This window comes from Panthera tigris, chromosome A1, assembly GCF_018350195.1.
Source record: "Panthera tigris isolate Pti1 chromosome A1, P.tigris_Pti1_mat1.1, whole genome shotgun sequence".
In the NCBI taxonomy this organism is placed as follows: domain Eukaryota; kingdom Metazoa; phylum Chordata; class Mammalia; order Carnivora; family Felidae; genus Panthera; species Panthera tigris.
The window spans coordinates 237,705,690-237,724,502 of NC_056660.1; the positions used below are offsets into that span (position 1 = coordinate 237,705,690).

The following is an 18,813-nucleotide window of genomic DNA, read 5'->3' on the forward strand; positions in this document are numbered from 1 at the left end:
CTCACTCCTCCGCCATCCCTGCCCCCGGCCCCAGTGCTGACCCTTTGGGGGTTGGGTGCTTAGGTGTCTGCGCAGCGGGATTGCAGCCGGCCCGTAACAGAGCTTGTGAATGACCTTCCTGTCAGGCACGTTGAGGATCACACTCGGAGTGCTCTGTGCACCCTAAAAATAGGGGCGAGTCTGTGTCGAGGGAAGGGGACGCTGGGCTGCAGCAGAGGGGACAAGAGTGGGTTGCAGAGTGGGGCCCACAGCACGCCTGTCCCGTTAGAAGTTCAGGGCATGCAGTTGTGCATGGGAAAAGTCCTGGTTGTCCCGGATGGGGGTTACGGCTCTGGGTTGAGGTCTGTTTCTTAGTGTTGTAGCTTCTGGAGTTTTTCTCATGGAGCGAAGGTGTCTCTTTCGGAGGCACATTTCTCATAGGGGTGAGTGGCTGAGGTCACCGTGGCTCCAGGTCAGCCGGGAGGCCCGACCACCTGCAGACTCGGGGGACCCCTGGGGTAGTGTCTCCCCTGCCCCACTCCCCGGTGCCTCTTTCAGGGTCTGCCGAGTCGAGGGGTTGAGGTCACAGGCCCCAGAAAAAAGCCCAGCGAGGGGCCAGCAGCCTGCACACAGGCGTATCTGGGGAAGGACGTTCTGCGCAGAAGGCCGAGACCTTGCTCGTCTTCACACTTTTCAAGCGCCGTAAAGGCTGCACTTTGCCGCAGCTTGAGCTCTGCCGGTGGGAGTGGTGGCCTCACAGCCGACACTCACATGCCGCGTCAGACGTGGCCGTTCCAAAGTGAGTGCACTGTGGGAGGCCTACACTCTGGCGGGTGCCCTGCCCTGAACTTGAACTGTGTTCAGTTACTGGCATCTCCCACCTTCCGCGGCCTCTGCCGTGCGGATGGCTGGGCTCTTGGGGGTCTGAGACCCTGGTCAGGCAGCCTGTCGTCTGCCTTGGGTCTCTGGTGGCATGTTGGCCTGGCCCGGGGGAGCGCCGTGGACAGTGGTGGCCGGCAGGCCTGGGCACGGGAGTCCCTGGGATGTGGTTCCAGGTGGAGGTTAGCACGCAGAGCTGTGTGGGCGCCAACCCGGGGCTGCCCGCGGGCGGGTGCTGGTGTGCAGGGCCCAGAGGGGGCAGCCGTGTTCCCCTCCCCCGCCTGGCCACCGGCCTCCAGCGCCCTCATTCCCTGCGGCCCCTCATCCTGGGCCCTGTCTCCTCTCGCCCGCCTGTAGTCAGACAAGGCTGCCAGGATCAGCGTCCCTGTCATCCCCAGGGACGCTTTGCTCCTGAAGATCGCTCCGCACGGCGTGTTGGGCCAAAGGGGGTACGTGTTGAGGACGTGGAAGCCCAGGTAGTCAGGCTGGATGTAGGACTGACCCAGACCAGAAGTTGGCCCCGCCCTGGCCACGGGGGCCTTCTGTGCAGGGTGTCCCCAGCTGGCTGTGGGGGCCCCGGGCCTTCTCTACAGGGTGTCTGTAGCTGGACCCGCCCTGCCCCCCGTTGGCTGTGGGGGCCCCAGGGTGGGGCCGGCCCTGGCTTTATGAGGCGCCTTGGGCTCCATCATTGCCACGGCAACCGGGCCTTTGTTGTTTCTCAGACCTGGGCCGAGTGAGCCCTTGATCCTCATTCCTGCCTGGACTGTCGACCAGGAAGGAAGTGGAGCGGGTCCTGTCTCCCAGCGGGGTAGGTGTCTCCTGCTTCTACTGTGACCAGAGAACGCAGAGGCGTAACCTGTGCGCATCCCCAAGCAGGACACAGGATGAAACAATGATTCGGGGGCTGTCAGGACCTGTGTCAGGTTTCAGAAGGTCACGTTTGCCAGGCTGTGATATCACAAACACGCAGGTGTGCCCAGGACGCCCTGTTCAGAGAGCATGGTGTGACGGTGTCTGTCTGGCAGGGGGCAGGGTCACCGTCCACAGTCACGCTGGGCCAGCGCAGCAGCCTCTGCTCGAAGCTTCTGTGAGTCGGCCATGTTCGTGTTGGGGACGTGGAGGTGACGATGGCCTTGTGGGAGCATTGCGGCTCCAACACGTCTCAAACCAAAACCTGGACTAAACCCTTAGGAATGACGAAAAACGAACGTCAGGAACTGAGCTTGGGCTAAGAAGGGACCCAGGCCCCACCGAGTCTGCCCAAGAGGGAGATCGTTAGGTCCCCTTCCTGCGGCCTGAATCCGGAGGACCAGTCCCGGCATTTGCGGAAGGAGTGGACGGGGGCCTGGCTCAGATCTGGTGGGGGGGGGGGGTGGCGGTTAGGAGGTCGTCTAGGGAGTGACGCCAGCACAGGCTCCAAAGGCAAGAGATGGCCATTAGCGGGGGGGGGGGGGGGGGGGGGGGGGGGGAAACGACGTGGCTCCAGGCTGAGGAAATAGCACGAGAAAGGTCAGGAACGAGAAGTGAGCCGAGAAATCTTGTGTGCCTAAGCTGTGAGAGTGTGTGTGTGTCTTGTGTGCGTGCTGTACGTGTGGTGCACGTGTATGTCTCTGGTGCGTGTGTTCCACGTGTGTGTGTGTGGTCTGTCACGTATGTGGCATGTGCGGTGTGTTGCGTGTGCACGTGTGTTCCGCGTGTGGATGGACGTGTCCGCACGGGTGTCTCGTGCACACGCGGAGCCCACGTTAGCTGTGCCATCTGGTCCCGGCAGGAGTCAGGAGCCCGTACGTTTGTTGGTAACTGTGTATTTGTCCTGGTGACAACTGCTGGAATCTTCTGAGAGCGAAAAAACCGAACCGGCAGATCCAAGGGGGTGTGCGAGCCGAGCACCTGCCCCGCCAGGGGGCCCGGGGCGAGGCCCCTGCACCACCTGCAGCTGCTCTCTCCAGACCCCCCGGCTCACCAGCGCCCACGTGACTGGCGGTGCCGGCCGCAGCCACTCCCGGTGACGGTAAGTGTGCACCTCCCGCCGCGGCTGCTTGGGCCGCGTGCGTGGTTGTGACCTCACACTCAGGCCGCTGTGGTCCTGCCCCGGGGACCGAGGCTGCGCTCGCCCCCCAGTGGAGTGTTGCTCTTGGTGCCGCTTTGAGGTCGGCTGCAGGGAAGCTTCCGGGGGGCCTCCGAGGAGTGCTGCTGCGGTGCCCCCACGCGTGCACTCTCAGTCCCATGTTCCCGTGACACTTTGGCTGTCTCTGTTGGGGTTCAAAGCAGTCTCAGAGCTTGAAAACTCGCTCTGCTTCAAGTTTTACCAAATCCAATGCCAGCTGCAACCTCAGGGTTTCCACGCGTCAGTGATGCCATCTCTGTCCTGGGAAGCCCCGTAGGACGCGGCCCGCCCTTGCCTTGCACGGGCTCCTGGGCCGACGTGCGCCCTCCTGTGCCTTCCCTGTGCCCTCGTGTCCTGTCCGCACCCCGTCGCTCCTTCGACAAGATAGGTGCCGTCTCCACTGCCATCCTCCACGGCACATCCGGTTTCTCCCACGTCCCTGCTTCACCTCCCTGGGCCGAGGTCTGCGGTTACGCCCTAGAGCCCACCTCCCCGTTAGTGGGCTTTGGTTTTCAGAAGCATCCTTCCCATTGGCCGGTACTTCCATCCAAATGTTGTTTTCACGCAGGAATCGTGTCATTCGTAACACGGTGCCTTTCTGCGCTCCAACCCCCGGGGTGCTGGCCTCGCCGTCCATGTGGGATGGTCTCTGTGGTCCCCCAGGGGTCTCGGTGATCAGGTAAGCCCTGCCTGGCCCCACACCCCGAGAAGAGTGGCAGAAATCCTCCCTAATGAGGCAAAGTCCCCAGGACCCTCGGCTCTGCCAGAGGCGGCTGTGATGTGGCTCACCTTCTCCAACAGCCGGACACCTGGCCAGAAGTGGCCACGGCTCCCTCCCAGCCCCTCAGCTCGACCTGGGTGTCCCCAGAGTGCCCAGAGACCCCAGAAGCCCCTTGGTCAGCAGGCCTTTGTTCTGCAGCAGGAACGCGGTCTCTTGTTCTGTCCTCAAGGGAAACTTGCAGAAGATTCCCTGAGGATTTCAGCACACAAGAGTGTCGCGTTGTCATAGGCTCTGCTTTTCCTGCAATCTTTTCCTCGGTTTCCCTGGGGGTGGGAGTGACCCTCCTCCCGTCTTGCACATGGATCTGTGCAGCCGGAGCCAGAGAGGGGCCCTGCGGGAAGCCAGCAGGAAGCAGGCCTCGCCCCGCCGCTGGTCCAGAGTGAATGGCTGGTCGTGGCCCCTGCACACCTTCCAGGCGGTGGCCTGGATCACGCTGTTCATCTTGGCCTTCGCCAACTTCGGTATCTTCGTCCCTTTGCTGCCGCCTGACTGGAACTTGGTCATCTATGGTGTATCCTTCACTGTGGGAGCAGCGCCCGCTGTCCCAGGGAGGCTCCCCGCGGGCCCTGCCCCAGATCTGGCTCGGGGCCCTGCCACGCCTACCAGCCCCCGCTGCGACCCCTGTTCTGCGACCCCGCTCCTCCTCTTCACCTCAGACACCCGCCACGGCCACGCTGCCTGAAACCTTACGTTCGTTCTCTGTGTGGCTCCCTGGCTTGGGGCCGGGGCTAAAAGCACAGGAGTGTCTGCTGCTTGCCTGCCGTCAGTGCAGGGAGAGCACGCCTGGGGGCCAGGGCTGGAGGGGCTTTGGGGTGAGGCAGGCAGCCTGGACGACAGGAAAGGGTCGCAGAGGGGTCGCAGGGCTGGCTCAGAAACTGAAGGCTGAGTCCCAGGGATTCACATGGCGTTCGTTCTCAGGGTCTGGGGTGCCCCATGCGGGCCCCGCTTGTCTGCAGGTCTGCAGTGGGCTGGGTCAGGCTGGCTGGCGGGGGAGCCACGCCAGGGGTGCGAGGAAGACACCGATTATAACTGCGTCCCTCTTGCGACAGGTGAGTCTGGTGGCGGGTGTTGGCTGGGCCTGGAGTGGCCGAGGCCAGAGAGAAAACCCGCCGGCTGCTAGGAGCCACGTAGGCCACAGTGGGGACTGTGAACCCCGTGGTGGCCTAGAAAGGAGGCTCCAGACGTGTCACCAGAGTAGGCTTCAGGCCAGGTGGGCGGGCGTCGGGGACGCACTTGGGGCTGGCGCGCAGGCCCCCTGGTGGAGCGTGGCAGGTGCAGCCGAGTGCTCCTCCCCCGGCCAGGCGGGCATCGCCAGCCTTGCCCCCTCCTCACACCTCACCCTGTGGGTGACGGACCTCAGTTCTGCCAGCGCATCCACGCTCCGGGGGCCGCCGCTGGCCAACCCCACCAGTGAGCCTGGGCGTCCCCCACGGCCTGACGCGCAAGCCTGCTGCCCCCCCAGCGCCATGCAGCCCCCGATCTGGCCAGCCTCCCCCTGTGGGGCCCTCCGGGTGTCTGATCCAGTGGCACGGAGCTGGGAATGTGGGTCCTGTGTGTCCGGATGCAGCTGCCCCACTTCTAGGCCTGTGGCCCAGGGCTGGCGACGCTAGGTGGGGCCTGCCAAGCCAACATCCCACGCCCCACATCGCCCCGTGTAACTTGTGTCTTTCCCACACAAGAGGATGGGCAGAAGTCGGCCAGCCTTGTAGATTTCTCTACTGGTCCCCAAAACCTGCTTTGTCGGGTTTTTTAAATTCAGAATCCAGGCACAGTTCGCGCTTCGCGTGTGGCGAGGGGTCTCCTCTCTGTGTCCCAGCACGAAGGCCAGCAGTGCCCGACCCACGACTTCCTGGTCAGAATGGCACTCTCACTGGGACTCGCACCACAGCGAAACATCTCCCAGTTCTGAGAGGGAGCCCTCTCTCGTTCTGGGACCAGAAGCCCTCAGTGTCGGCAGGGGCCAGCTCCGGGGAGGGCCAGTTCCTGGCCTCCTTGCTGCCTCCAGCTGCCCCTCTATCTGTATCCTAACCTCCGTCCCTGACTGTGGGTTTGTTTGCGTTCTGGGTTCTAATCCGTTGTCTCCCTTCTCCCTTCGCTGTGGCTCAGCCTGTTCTGGGGCCTTCTCGAGCTGCCTTGTGTTCTCTGTCCAGGGAGCACTCTGAGAACTCACCTGCTTTCGGGCCCAGAGGGCGTCCCGAGCTCACTTGCACACCCTTTCTCCCAGGAGCCCCTGGCTGGCCCGAGTCCCAGGTTCTGGCTGGCTTCCTTTCCCCTCAGGCTCCGCAGCGCTTGGCCACCGGGGGGCGCCACCGTCGTTCGGCGCTGCAGGGACTGCTGCCCCAGGAGGGAGGGCAGGGTCTGGGTTGCACCTCCAGAAGACACAGCAGAGGAGGCGGACCCCTGGTTCCCCGCTGACCTCAGCGGCCAGCTTCCCCCACAGCCCTGCCCCTGCGAAGGGCCCCGGAGGGTCCCTGTGCTGAGGGACTGGCCTCTGACGTGACCCGTCTTAGTCCGGGAGCCTGCGCCGTGGCCAGGCGAAACCCCTGGTTAGGTTAGCCTCAGTGACTGCAGGGCTGGTGGGGGGTGGTGGGAGCTCTGGGGGGCGCCTCACCCCTTCCTGCCGCAGAACCGCAGAACCGGAAGGACCTGAAAGGAAGGTCGGGAGGGCGTGTGTCCTGGGCTGGCGGAGCTGTGTGTTTACCAAACACAGATTGTCGCTAAGGGGATGGGGCCTCGAGGGCAGGGCCTGGCCTTCTGCCGCTGGAGACCTCCTACCTTGTGCCTTTTACTTTTTGTTATTCTCTGCAACCTGAGACACCCATAACCCGGGCATCTGAATGTGGGGGCAGAACTTTGGTGTGGTGCCCACCTGCTGACACTTCTCAGCCAAGTGGCTGGCGGAGTGAATGGCCAGGCAAAACGCGGTGGTGGCCTTTTGCTCGCCCATGTCACTCCCACGGGTGACCTGCCCTGAACCTGTGTTCGTGCTTAAGGGGGCTTGCCTACCACATGGCGGGGGGCTGCCCCTCTGTTCCTGGGGGACACGTTCTGGTAGTGGCCTGGCCACGGCACCTGCAGGGTTGGGACATGAGGGGAAAATCAGGCTCAGGTCAGGGGCCTCGCTGCCTCCAGTTTGAGACTAGAGTGCAGGCCACGCTGCCCCTACACCGTCTCCAAGGGCCCCAACGCCTCAGTCCCTCCCCCACCCCTTGCCTGCCTATTTCTGATGCGACAGAGGAAGGGGCCTTCCTGCCGCACCTCTTGTCCTGGGCCGGACCCCTGTGCTCAGGACCTGCTACCCCAGTAACCACACAAACAGTGCTTGCCTCCACCCAGCGCCTCGGGCTTCAGGGAGCAGGTACAGGGGGACCGCGTGCCAGCACTGTGTTGGTGTCTCCAGCTGTGATGGCAGAGCCTGACCAGGCCCCTGACCACCTGGCCGCGGCCCCATACCCTGAATGGAACAGCAGAGCAGGGGAGGCTCAGGCCTTACCCAGCCCTGCAGGGTCCTGTGGCCACAGGAAGGGCCTTGGTGTCACCACATCCCTTATGTGGCACTGAGGGATCTGGTCAGTCTCGTGCCCCCGTGCAGGTCCCCCAGGGCCCGGCTGGTTCTCAGCCACCCTTCCACTCACCCCTGGCCTGGGCACCAGCTTCCTGGGCTGATCCTCACGGCCCTCAGCTCATTCTCGCCTGCCCTCCTCCCGCCCTCCTCCCCCAGCAGGGCTGGGTCCCCATTGCCTCCATGCCGTCATCTGGCAGCCTGAGTCCTGGGTCTGCACGTGGTGCCTAGAGGCTGGAGGGCGAGGGAGGAATGAGCGATTTGGGCCAGAAGCAGCCTCCCGCTCAGGCTAGTGCATTGTGGAGGCAGGACCCCGCCTGTCAGCCCCAGGCCCGTGGAGGCGGAGGCAGAGGCTGAGGCAGCAGCGGCTGGCAGGTCTGAGGAGGACCCCGAGGGGGCTTCCCGCAGGACTGAGCAGTAGCCCCAGCCCCCTGCTCCGAACCCCCACCCCTGTCAGATCCCGGCAGAACCCCGTGCACTGTGGCCTCGCCTCCCGGGCTGGGTCATTTCCCCCTGCCACACCCTGGAACCCAGCCTGTAAACCCTGAACCCTCCCATTCAGCACTGGTCCTGGGAAGCAGGGCAGGGCTGACAGGGAGGCGGCTTCCACCTCGTCTGTTTGGTTTCCAAGGGGACAGACAGTGTGTTGGTCCCGAAGGGGAGGAGGAGGATGGGAGCCCGGGGACTGGTTTTACCCTGGGTGCCACGGCGGGAGTGGGTGCCAGAGAGCCAGAGGGGCCTAGGGGCGAGGAGAGACGAGACGAGACCCAGACAGACCGTGCAGACTGGCCGTGTGAGCCCTCCCTGCTCCCCTCAATTTTTTGATGATACACTGTCTTCTTCCCCCGACACACGTGCTCTGAGCATCTCTGCTGCCCAAAGAAGCCCCACGACTTTGGCACCCAGCGTGGTGGCCGCTGGCCCCTGAGGGCCTTCCCTTGCTGCCTTGGTGAATGTGGGGTCCACACCCTCAGGCCGCAAGCAGGCGCCTCCAGGGTCCTGCTTCTAGTTTGAGCGGGCACCTTCGCCGTGTTGACCAGGCCTGGCCGCACGTTCCTTGACACACTCACGCCCAGGTGACTGGTGGGCTTTTCTGTTTCCACTTCGTGGTCCACTTGCTTGCAATTTCCATCGATCCTGCTGAAACCAACGTACGGCTCAAGAATTACTCGGAGCCCGTACCCACCTTCGACCCATCCAAACACACGCATGTCATCGAGAACCAATATTGCCACCTGTGTGAGGTCACCGTGTGAGTACCCAGCGTGTGGGGGCAGGCAGCCCCGAGGCCGCGGCCCCTGCCATGTGGACCCGTCCCCTCCCCGTGCTGTGCACAGGCAGGTCCTGCCCCGGCCTTTCTGTTTCCATGGAGCTGACTGGTGCTGCTTTCCTTGAATGAGCAGCAGTGGCCCTGAGACACGCAGGACCCCTCACCCATCTAGGGGCTCAGATGAGTCCCAGCCCCCCCACCGGAACCCCACCTGGGCTAGTCAGAGCACTGAAGGCTCAGCAGGCAGCCTGGGAGGGAGGCCTGTGGCTCAGGATGGGAGCTGGTGGCACCGTGTGGCAGGCGTGGCTGAGGGAAGATAACCCGCCTGGGGCCTGGTCTTCCCTGCCACCTGTCTCTCCCTTCTGACCCTGTCTTCCTCCCGCACATGCTGCAAACGGGCTGCTCGTGTGAATTCTTCCTTCTAGGAACAAGAAGGCTAAACACTGTAGGGCCTGCAACAAGTGTGTATCTGACTTTGACCACCACTGCAAATGGCTTAACAACTGTGTAGGGGGCAGGAATTATAGGTGAGGGGCTGGAGGGGGAGGTCCGGGAGGGAAGGGCAGAGTCCTGGGGGAGGGAGAGGGAGACCCAGCAGGGAAGAGGGATAAGGGTATTGCAGGGCTGGGGCGGGGGGGGGGACCTCGAAGTGGGGAGGGGTGAGGTCCTGGGGGAGGGAGAGGAGGTCCTTGGCAGGGGAGAGGGGTGGGGTGCTAGGGAAGGGGGAGGTGGGACTTGGCAGGGGGGAGGGTGAAAGGACTGGGGGAGGGAGGGGGCCCAGAGAGAGGGGTCCTGCAGGCTGGGGGCCTCATGGGTAAGAGAGTGGGGGCCACAGGCAGTGGGGGGAGTCCCGTGCTGTCCCCAGCACAGCGGTCCTTAGCGTCTTTCTGTTCTCCTTGTCTGGCTCTGAAATGTGTTGGCCTGGAGCCCCTCCCGAATGTGGAGGCCCAGCCCCATCCAGAGGGGCTCAGGCCGAGCTGACTTGTCCTCGACCCGCTGGCCTGGACCCGGGCGCTTTCTCCCGGGAGGCCGTCGGAGCACAGAGGATGTGGGCCGAGGCTGCACTGGGAGCAGGTGTTCAGTCCTGCACGGGCTTCGCCAGGACCCCACGTGCTAGGGCCCAGGCTGTGAGTGGCCAAGAAAGTCGCAGGGGCTCCCCCGGTTAGTTCAGAGTGGCCTTCGCCGGCTCATGGCGCTGCAAGGGGTTCCACTGCTCACCCACCACTCGTAGCAGGTGTGCTCCGTGCAGCCCGGTCTTGGAGCGTCGTGGTCTGTGCTCCGTGCAGCCCGGTCCAGGAGGGTTGTGCTCCGTGCAGCCCGGTCTTGGAGCGTCGTGGTCTGTGCTCCGTGCAGCCCGGTCTTGGAGCGTCGTGGTCTGTGCTCCGTGCAGCCCGGTCCAGGAGGGTTGTGCTCCGTGCAGCCCGGTCATGGAGCGTCGTGGTCTGTGCTCCAGGCAGCCCGGTCCAGGAGGGTTGTGCTCCGCGCAGCCCGGTCATGGAGCGTCGTGGTCTGTGCTCCACGCAGCCCGGTCATGGAGCGTCGTGGTCTGTGCTCCAGGCAGCCCGGTCCAGGAGGGTTGTGCTCCGTGCAGCCCGGTCATGGAGCGTCGTGGTCTTTGCTCTGTGCAGCCCGGTCCAGGAGGGTTGTGCTCTGTGCAGCCCGGTCTTGGAGCGTCGTGGTCTGTGCTCCGTGCAGCCCGGTCATGGAGCGTCGTGGTCTGTGCTCCGTGCAGCCCGGTCCAGGAGGGTTGTGCTCCGTGCGGCCCGGTCTTGGAGCGTCGTGATCTGTGCTCCGGGCAGCCCGGTCATGGAGCGTCATGGTCTGTGCTCCGTGCAGCCCGGTCATGGAGCGTCGTGGTCTGTGCTCCAGGCAGCCCGGTCCAGGAGGGTTGTGCTCCGTGCAGCCCGGTCTTGGAGCGTCGGGGTCTGTGCCCCGTGCAGCCCGGTCCAGGAGGGTTGTGCTCCGTGCAGCCCGGTCATGGAGCGTCGTGGTCTGTGCTTCGTGCGGCCTGGTCATGGAGCGTCGTGGTCTGTGCTCCGTGCAGCCCGGTCCAGGAGGGTTGTGCTCCGTGCAGCCTGGTCTTGGAGCGTCGGGGTCTGTGCCCCGTGCAGCCCGGTCCAGGAGGGTTGTGCTCCGTGCAGCCCGGTCCAGGAGGGTTGTGCTCCGTGCAGCCCGGTCTTGGAGCGTCGTGGTCTGTGCTCCGGGCAGCCCGGTCCAGGAGGGTTGTGCTCCGTGCAGCCCGGTCTTGGAGCGTCGTGGTCTGTGCTCCGGGCAGCCCGGTCCAGGAGGGCCATGCTCTGTGCAGCCCAGTCAAGAAATGCTCCACTTGTTCAGGTTTGAAAAGCGTTGCTGCTTTGAGCAGAAGGAAATGCAAAGCTGTCATGATTAGAAAAGTCTAATGAGAATCGGGGGCCTGGGAGCCCCCATGCCGCCCTCTCCCCTACAGAGGAGGAGCCCCAGGCCAGCTGGGGCTGCCTCCTCACGGTAGCAGGGCTTTCTTCTCTCCCCCAGATGCTCCTCTTAAGGCCTTGATGCCACAGGCTGGTGGCCTTGAGGTCTGGTCAGCCGTCGGGGACGGGAGAGGGTTTGTGGCCCTGCCACTGAGGAGGACCAAGCGGACCGGGCCCCAAAGGGCACACAGGGTGGAGTTCCGAGGTCCTGACAGTGGCCTCCGGACGCAACAGGCTGCAGAAGTTCCCGGTGGGGACGGCTGGGCCCTAGGAGCCCTCCTACCCACTGGGCAGTGTCAGCATCAAGGAGTGTGCACAGAAGTGAGGGCACCTTGTGTGCGGGGGTCCTGGTGAGGGCGTGGCCACCCCTGTCCACGTGGAGTCCCAGACTCCCTCCTGTCCCTTCCACCGTCAGGCAGAGAAAGCAACAGGAAATGACTGCATTTAGAAGACGAGTTGGCCAAAACAGTTGGCAAAGTGTGATAAGCTCCTGAGAGGACGTGCCTTCACAGGGGAAGTGCCCGGACTGGGCGCTGAGGCACCACAGACGCGGGAGTCAGGGACGACAGCGACGTTTCGGGCCCCGAAAGTGCAGCTGGAGTGGCTTTGGCCCTCACCCTGCCGGGAGGGCCGCCTCTGGCCGGGTGCCAGCAGCAGCGGATGGCCGAGGGCCTTCTGCTGAGGGTGAGCCCGTCGGCTGGAATAGTTGCACTGCACACTACAGGCTCCCCGGGGACCAGAGCCAGGTGTGGGGCCAGGCTTCTGCCCCCTGCGGCTCGGGACACACAGGACACGTGCCCTCCAGGGCCTTCGACAAGGGGCCACAATGCAGGCTGCCCTCCACATCTATATGACCTTTTGAGGACATTCACATTTTAGCTCTCTGCCTAAAGATGTGTTAAAAAAAAAAAAAAAAAAAAAAAAAAAAAACCTCAAGATGTTCTGGAAAAGAATAATGGAGTCAGATAAATTTCAGCTGGAGAAAAGACATTGATGAAGATTGAAAATGCTAAAGAAACAGTTTCCTTAAATATCACCACGGTAGAAAGCCCAAAGGAAGACCTTGCAGCAGAAGCTTATTCCAAGAATTGCTGACCAGAACTTAATTTTTGGATGGTTAGATCGTTCTCTGTCCTGAGCACAGGCAAGAGGACAGGAGTGATTCTGGTCTAATGCCTGCCAAAGCACAAGATGTCACTTGTGCACAGAAGTGTGCACAGGCCCCTGGAGGGTGTGTGGAGATGATGCACTGTGGGCCGCTGGCCGGCCAGGTGCCTGTCCCAGCACCCCTGGCCTTCCCGACCTGCTGGGCTTCCATGCCTCTGGATGGAAGCACAGCACCCAGGGTCCCGTGCAACGTGGAGGGCAGGGGTGGTGGTCCCGACCCCGACCTGGCGGAGCCCTGGTGAGCGGTGGCGGCGTGTGGAGGAAGCTGCGGGTGGCCCGACCTGCTTGGAGCCTCTGTGTACCCACCTGGGAGCCGGGCCGGGCCCTTCTCACTGCTGCGTGGGGGTGGGAGGGGGACAGAGAAACTGGAGGTGCCCTCAGGGCGTCCCCTGGGGAGCTCGGGTGCCAGGAGACAGGAAGAAGGCTGGGCCTTGGGTTCGGGGTCAGGGGCACCTTGCCCAGCCCTGAGTCAGGCTCTGGCCCCCGCAGATACTTCTTCTGCTCCTTGGTCTCTGCCTCGGCCAGCCTGCTCTGCCTGATCACCATCCTGCTGTACGTCTTCATCCAATACTTTGTCAACCCGGAGGTGCTGCGCAGTCATCCCCTCTATGAAGGTACGGGGCGGGGGGCCCCCTCTGGCGTTGCTTTCCCTCGGGTCCCTCGTGGTGGTAGCCTCTCCAGCTGTCTTTCGGGGAAAGCTCTCCCTATGAGGGGGAATCAGTCTGGCCCGCCCCCTAGCTGGTTGAGCTGCGGGGCCGGGCAGGAGGGCAGCAGCCCCCAGGCACCAGAAGGCAGGTTTGGGGCCCCGTGCCCATCACCCAGCAGCTGGTCTTGGCAGGGAGCAGGGTGGGGCGGGAGGGCAGGGCTGCCTGGGGAAGGTGCCGGGTGGTGTGTGGCTGCAGGTGTCTGCTGAGCGGCTCCAGGAGCCTGGCCTTGGGAACACATGTGCCTCAAAGGTCTTTCCATCACTGCCCACCCCCCGGGCCTGTGACCGTGACCTTATTTGGAGAGAGGGTCCTCCCAGATGTGATTAAGGATCCTGAGATGATCATGGGTTACCCGGCAACGTGTGGGGTCCTGGATCCAGTGAAAACATCCTTATAAGAGACTGGGGGGACATGGGCACAAGCCCAGGGTTGCCTGGAGCCCCAGAAGCTGTTAGATCCAAGGATAGATCCTCCCCCGTGGCCTCGGAGGGAGACGGGCCCTGCAACAGCCTGACATCGGGGCTTCATCTCTGCTGTTGAAACTGCCTGGTCTATGGCCATCGGTCACAGCAGCCCTGGACACTGATGCAGGGAGGACCCCGAGTGGAGCACCTCGTGTGTCTGTCCTGAGTGTTTGGCGACCTCAGCCCTCAGGGTGCAGAGCAAAGATTCCTTTCTCAGTCCAGGCCTCTCTCCAGAGCACGTCACGGCCATGCCCTCTTCCTGGAGGGGCACCGTGCCCTGTGCACCTTCACCCCCAGGCCCGCACTGCACCTGGGCTGGATGAGCCCTCGTGGGATGGGCCATCTGACCTGCACCTGCTCCGGAGTGCATCCTGGCTATTTCCATGGTAAAAGGGAACAGTGGGGTCTCAGCGAGACCCGGCCCTGCTCAGCGGGAAGAGCCGCCTGCACTCTGCACACAGCCAGCCGGAGGCCTCCGCCTGCCATCCTTCCTGACAGTCTCCACACGCGGCCTGAGCAGAAGGGCTGGCCGGTGACCGCCGCCTCAGAACAGTCACCGGTGGGCACCGGGGCTTCCCTGCGAAGGTCCTTCCCGCCACGGGGCCTCTCATCGCCCCAACACGCTCTGAAATGTGGCTCGCACATGGTAAGGGGCAGCCTCAGCGCACCCGAGTTCCATGGCACGTGTCCTTACTTCCTCCCAATGTGGGCGTCGGCTGGACCCTCGCTGCCACACGCTGGCAGGACAGAGGGCAGCCTGGTCTCCGAAGGTGCTTCTCTCTGGGAACTTGCTGGCCCCGGAACCATTGTGGATGTGCTGCACATGATTGCCTGATGACTGAGGCAATCTCCTGGGTTTGCTGTTCCAGAAGATTCCATGGGGCTGCTTACCCGCCAGTTCCCTGGGGCACTTTGCTCTCATTGGTGGGAATCATCAAGACATCACGGCTGAGGGGACAAGCATGTGGCCGGCCACCCCATGGTACATCCGGCTTCATGCACACTGCGCTGCAGCCCCCGAGGCGCGCAACTGGCCTGGCGGCCACTTTCCATGCCACATAAGGGACTGGAATCAGTACCTCCCAGACTCTGTGGTGGGATGAGAGCGTTTCAGCTGGATTCCATCTCCATGGGCCTGCCTGCAGATTCCTCAGTGCTTTCCTCACACTTAAGTTTGGAAGTATCAGCAGCCCTCGGGGCCCAGAGGACCACATCCTGGAAATGTCCCAAGGCGCTGGCTACTGCCTTGCAGTTCCCTGTGAGGGCGGCTGACTGAGAACGGGGAGGGCCTGGCACAGTGGCATGGCCCTCAGGACAGGGTGGGGGTTCAGCCAGGCAGGGGGTCAGGCTCTGCGACCCGGACCCTTAGTTATCCTCTCCCAGCCTCACCTTCCAGACCCGTAAAGTGGGGCTGCGACACCCACCTCAGTCAGGGGGCTGCAAGGGCACCTGGGTGAGGTAGGGCACACACTGGGGCGGGGGAGAGGCTCCCTCGGGCTGCTCACCCTCCCCCACCTCCCAAGGAGGGGCTGGCCATGCCCCAGGTGCTGGATGCACGCACGTCTCCCTTGCCTCCGCAGACGTCTCCAAGGACACTTGGCTGCTGTTCCTTCCTTTGTTCCCTGTAAAGACGAAGACCCTGGTGGTCCTGGGCATTGGGGTGTTCGTCCTGCTGCTGTCCGCCCTCAGCCTCCTGCTGCTTGGACACCTGCTCATCTTCCACCTCTTCTTAAGTATGTGTCCTGACCCCCACTCCAGTCTTTGTCCCTTGCGTTCCAACATGGCCCACGACAAGGTCTGCTGGCCCCTGCTAGAAACGAGCACATCAGACAAATCACAGGAAGAGACACCCCTAGAGGGACAGCAGGGCTCATTCTGCTCTGAGGCCTGCAGAGGACACGAGAGGGCCTAGGAGTAAGTTAGATAAGGGAGCAGAACGTGTGAGGCAGGAACAGGCACCATTAAAAAAAGAACAGGGGATTTAGAGAAGCACCAAGTCCTAACAATGAAAAATAGTGAGCCAGCGACAGGGTATCTGCTGACCCAGCTCGCTGCAGGGACACTGGCCATTTCTTGGAGTCCACGCAGCACTGCGTGCGGCAGGCCCCACTATGCCGTGGCCCGGGGGAGGGCACGACTTCTCTCTGTGGCCTCCGCAAGGGAGAAGGTGGCAGTGGGGGCCCCATGTGGCTGCCGGAGCAGGTCCGGCGCAGGGAGTGTCCTCAGCAGAGCCAGAGCCAGAATCAGCACCCAGAGCCAGAGGTGGGTCAGCCCAGGCCCTTATCCTAAAGCTTCCACGCACTGGCCAATGGGGACAAGGGTGCATTTGGGGACAGTGCCCCAGCTGCAGCCTACATGACAGCCGGCAGGTGGCAAGCTGGGCAGGTCCAGAAGTCCACTGCGGCCACTCAGGACAGATGGATGTGAGACTGGAGAATAGGCCCACGGGACAGATGGCCAATGGGAGAGGGACCAGAGGGCCCCAACCCAAGCAACAGGGAGGGTGGTGGTGCCACACTCACTGTGGGGGTAGGGGAGGGAGACGCACACGGAGCTTATGGCTCAAGGTGCTGTTTACAGGGTATTTGGACAGCAAAGCACAGACTTCCAGAAAAAGTTGGATTTTTAGCTATCGTTACAGTAAACTTACCCTGCTTGAAGTAACAGAGTTATCACCTTGCAGTCTCTGTGGGTCATGGGTTCAGCATAGCTTAGCTGGGTCCACTGGCCCTGCTTGGCCACAAGGCTTCCGCCAGGTGTGAGGAGGGCTGTGGTCTCATCCGACCGGGACCCACGCCAGGGTGTTGGCAGGCCAGTTCCTGGCCTCAGTTCCCCGTGAGTTGTTGGCCGGTGCCTCCTCCCGCCAGGACGCTCCAGCACGAGGGGGCAGCCGGCCTCTTGTAGCCCAGTCATGGAAGTGACGCCCCTCACCTCTTGTGCAAGGCGCTGGGGCCACTCACTCTCCAAGGGACGGTGTGACGCAAATACCCTGAGGTGGGGTGGGGGGGCTGCTGGGGGGCCTGTCGGAAGCCGTGGGCAGCTGGATGCCCCACGCTGAAGTTTGGGGGAAGGACATCCTGACGAGGCTGCAGCACGAGCAGAGTGCAGCGTTGGTGAGGGCAAGACCTCCCAGGAAGACGCACGGATGTCGGGGTGCCAGCAGCAGGAGTGTGGGGAAAGCCGCCTCCACACGAGCGGGGGCACAGAGCATCCCAGAGACCAGCGGCCCCGGCTGCTGTGTTGTCGCCTAGTGTCGCCGGGGGGGACATGGCAGACGCTCATTCGGCGCACACCGCACTCTGGCCTCCCTCCCCAGCCACATCTCCTCTCGCTACTGTCAGATGAAGGCGTTTACACAAAACTCTGGACGAGTGTGAGCTCTGGGGAACACACAGTGTGTACTTGCCACCCGACGGCGATGGCAGCCGTCCCTGCAATCCCTGCGAGAGAACGAGCGTTTTCGCGAGCGTGTGGCCAGGCGCAAATGACGCCCTCGCACGGGTTCTGGGGGAGGTGGGAGGACCAGTAAGGGCCAGGTGGAGTCCAGCAGCAAGCCAAAGCAAACACAGACAGACGCACCTGTACACACCACCCAGGGAAGGGAACGGGCTCCACGCGGGTGTGGGGGCAGCCCACCCTCCGTCTGCTCCTCCAGCTGCAGATGGGCTTCTGTGGGCGGCCCTTCTCCCTTTCCAGAAATAATTAGAAGCCATCCGTCCTCGTGTTGGTTTTAGGGAAAGAGAAGTGGGAGGATTGGTGCCTCTGCTGAAGCAGGCACAGAACCCGTTTGCTGGACGGTGCTGTCTGTTGACAGACCCGGGTCTCAGATGTCCTTTCAGTGACCCGGGGTGCTTCTGCCACAGTGCCGGAGCCGGCGTCCGGGTCCACACTGGCTTTGTGGGCCTGGAAGGCTGCAGGGCAGCTGTTCCTGGGACGGGGCGCCAGCAGCCTTGGGGCTGTGACGAGCTACCGCTTGCCTCCCACAGGCCAGGTGGGCCCCGGGGTGGCCATGCGGCGGCCCCCCGGCGCCCCGGGTTAGGAGGCAGCTCCCGGCACCCTGGGGGGAAGCCCTGGGAGACCGGGTGGTGGCCTGTGGGCCACTCTGCCCGCTTGCGTAATTGTGACTGCCCGTTTCGCCTTTCTCCTCTCTAGTGTTCAAGAAGTTGAGCACGTACGAGTATGTGACACGGAACCTCCATCAGAAGACTCCAGAAGTTCCAGCAGGGAGGAAAGAGCTGTCCTTCAAAATAAGCATGCCACAGGTAGCGGGTGCCCCTCTGCTTCACCATCTGCGCTCTCCGGGGCCTGGGGCAGTGCCCAGTGTCACCTTGCAGCTGGGACTTCTCAGACACAGTCCTTTGCTTCTGTGTTGGCACAATCTTCGATTCCGTGTGTGTGTGTGTGCGCGCGCACGCGCGCGTGCGTTGTGTGATGCAGTGCAGGTGTGTGTGATGCGGCGTGTGTGCATGTGTTTGGTGTGAGATGCACTGCATGTTTGCATGTGTGAGTGCATGATGTGTATAATGTGATGCACATGTGTGTGGTTGCGTGTGCATAGTACGCGATGCAGTGCATGTGTGTGTGCTTCTGTGTGTGTTTAGTGTGAGATACGGTGCGTGTGTGTGTGTGTGTGTGTGACTGAGTGCATGTGTATGTGTGCATGTGTACGTGGTGTGTGTGTGCAGCGCAGTACATGTGTGTTTGGTGTGTGGTGTGCATGTGTGTTATATCATTGGTATGTTCACTATCCACAGAATCAAGCCAGCAGGGCTGACTCCTTTTAGGCCCGTATATTAATGCAGCTGCTTCTCATCAAAATTAAAAACATTTGCTTTTCAAACGGGTGCCATTAAGAAAATGAAAACATAAGCCAAAGGCAGAAATATATGCAAATCGTATACTTGTGTCCAGAATATATAAAGAATTCAAAATTCCATTATGAGAAAAATGACACAGTGTTTTAACTTTTTAAATGGGCGAAAGATTTGAACCAACTGTTCACCAAGGAGGATCCATGGTGACAGATAAGCACATCGACATCATTTACCATTAAGAAAACACAAAACCACAGTAAGATACCATTACACACCCATTAGAATGGCTATAATCAAAAGAACCAACAATAAAAAGCATTGGTGAAGCTGTAGATCGAAGGGCCCCTACGTTACTAGTGCAGATACCAAATTATATCACTTTGATAAGCAGTTTGGTGTTTTCTTAAAAAGTGAAATGTATACTCACCGTTGAAGTCAGCAGTCCCACTTCCAGTTTCTTAACTATTAGTTAAGCGAAGACCCAGGTATTCATGTGACAGGGGTGCTATCCCCCAGTGAGATCCTTTCCTAGGACCCAGGAGACTCTGAGGCACCGTTACTCAAAATTAACTACTAACTGACTTGGATTGTGTATAAGACTAAGCCCAGTGTCAGCAGCTTTTTCACTTTGTG

General features: G+C 62.0%; 1 protein-coding gene across 7 annotated transcripts in view; it reads left to right on the forward strand.

Moving 5' to 3' along the window:
- The first annotated feature begins 1,383 nt into the window (after window positions 1-1,383).
- LOC102963810 (palmitoyltransferase ZDHHC11-like) overlaps window positions 1,384-18,813 on the forward strand; it is a 35,389-nt gene continuing 17,959 nt past the window's right edge. For 3 of the 7 annotated variants that reach the window (XR_006221791.1, XM_042998155.1, XM_042998158.1), the window contains exons 1-7: window positions 4,266-4,795; window positions 5,506-5,765; window positions 8,385-8,560; window positions 9,004-9,105; window positions 12,685-12,809; window positions 14,947-15,099; window positions 17,519-17,628. Coding sequence is in view for 6 of the 7 variants with exons in the window: in XM_042998155.1 (XP_042854089.1) it covers window positions 4,648-4,795; window positions 5,506-5,765; window positions 8,385-8,560; window positions 9,004-9,105; window positions 12,685-12,809; window positions 14,947-15,099; window positions 17,519-17,628 (1,074 nt within the window). In the remaining variant the exon portion in view is untranslated. The other 4 variants (XM_042998140.1, XM_042998137.1, XM_042998146.1 and 1 more) reach the window with 4 other exon arrangements.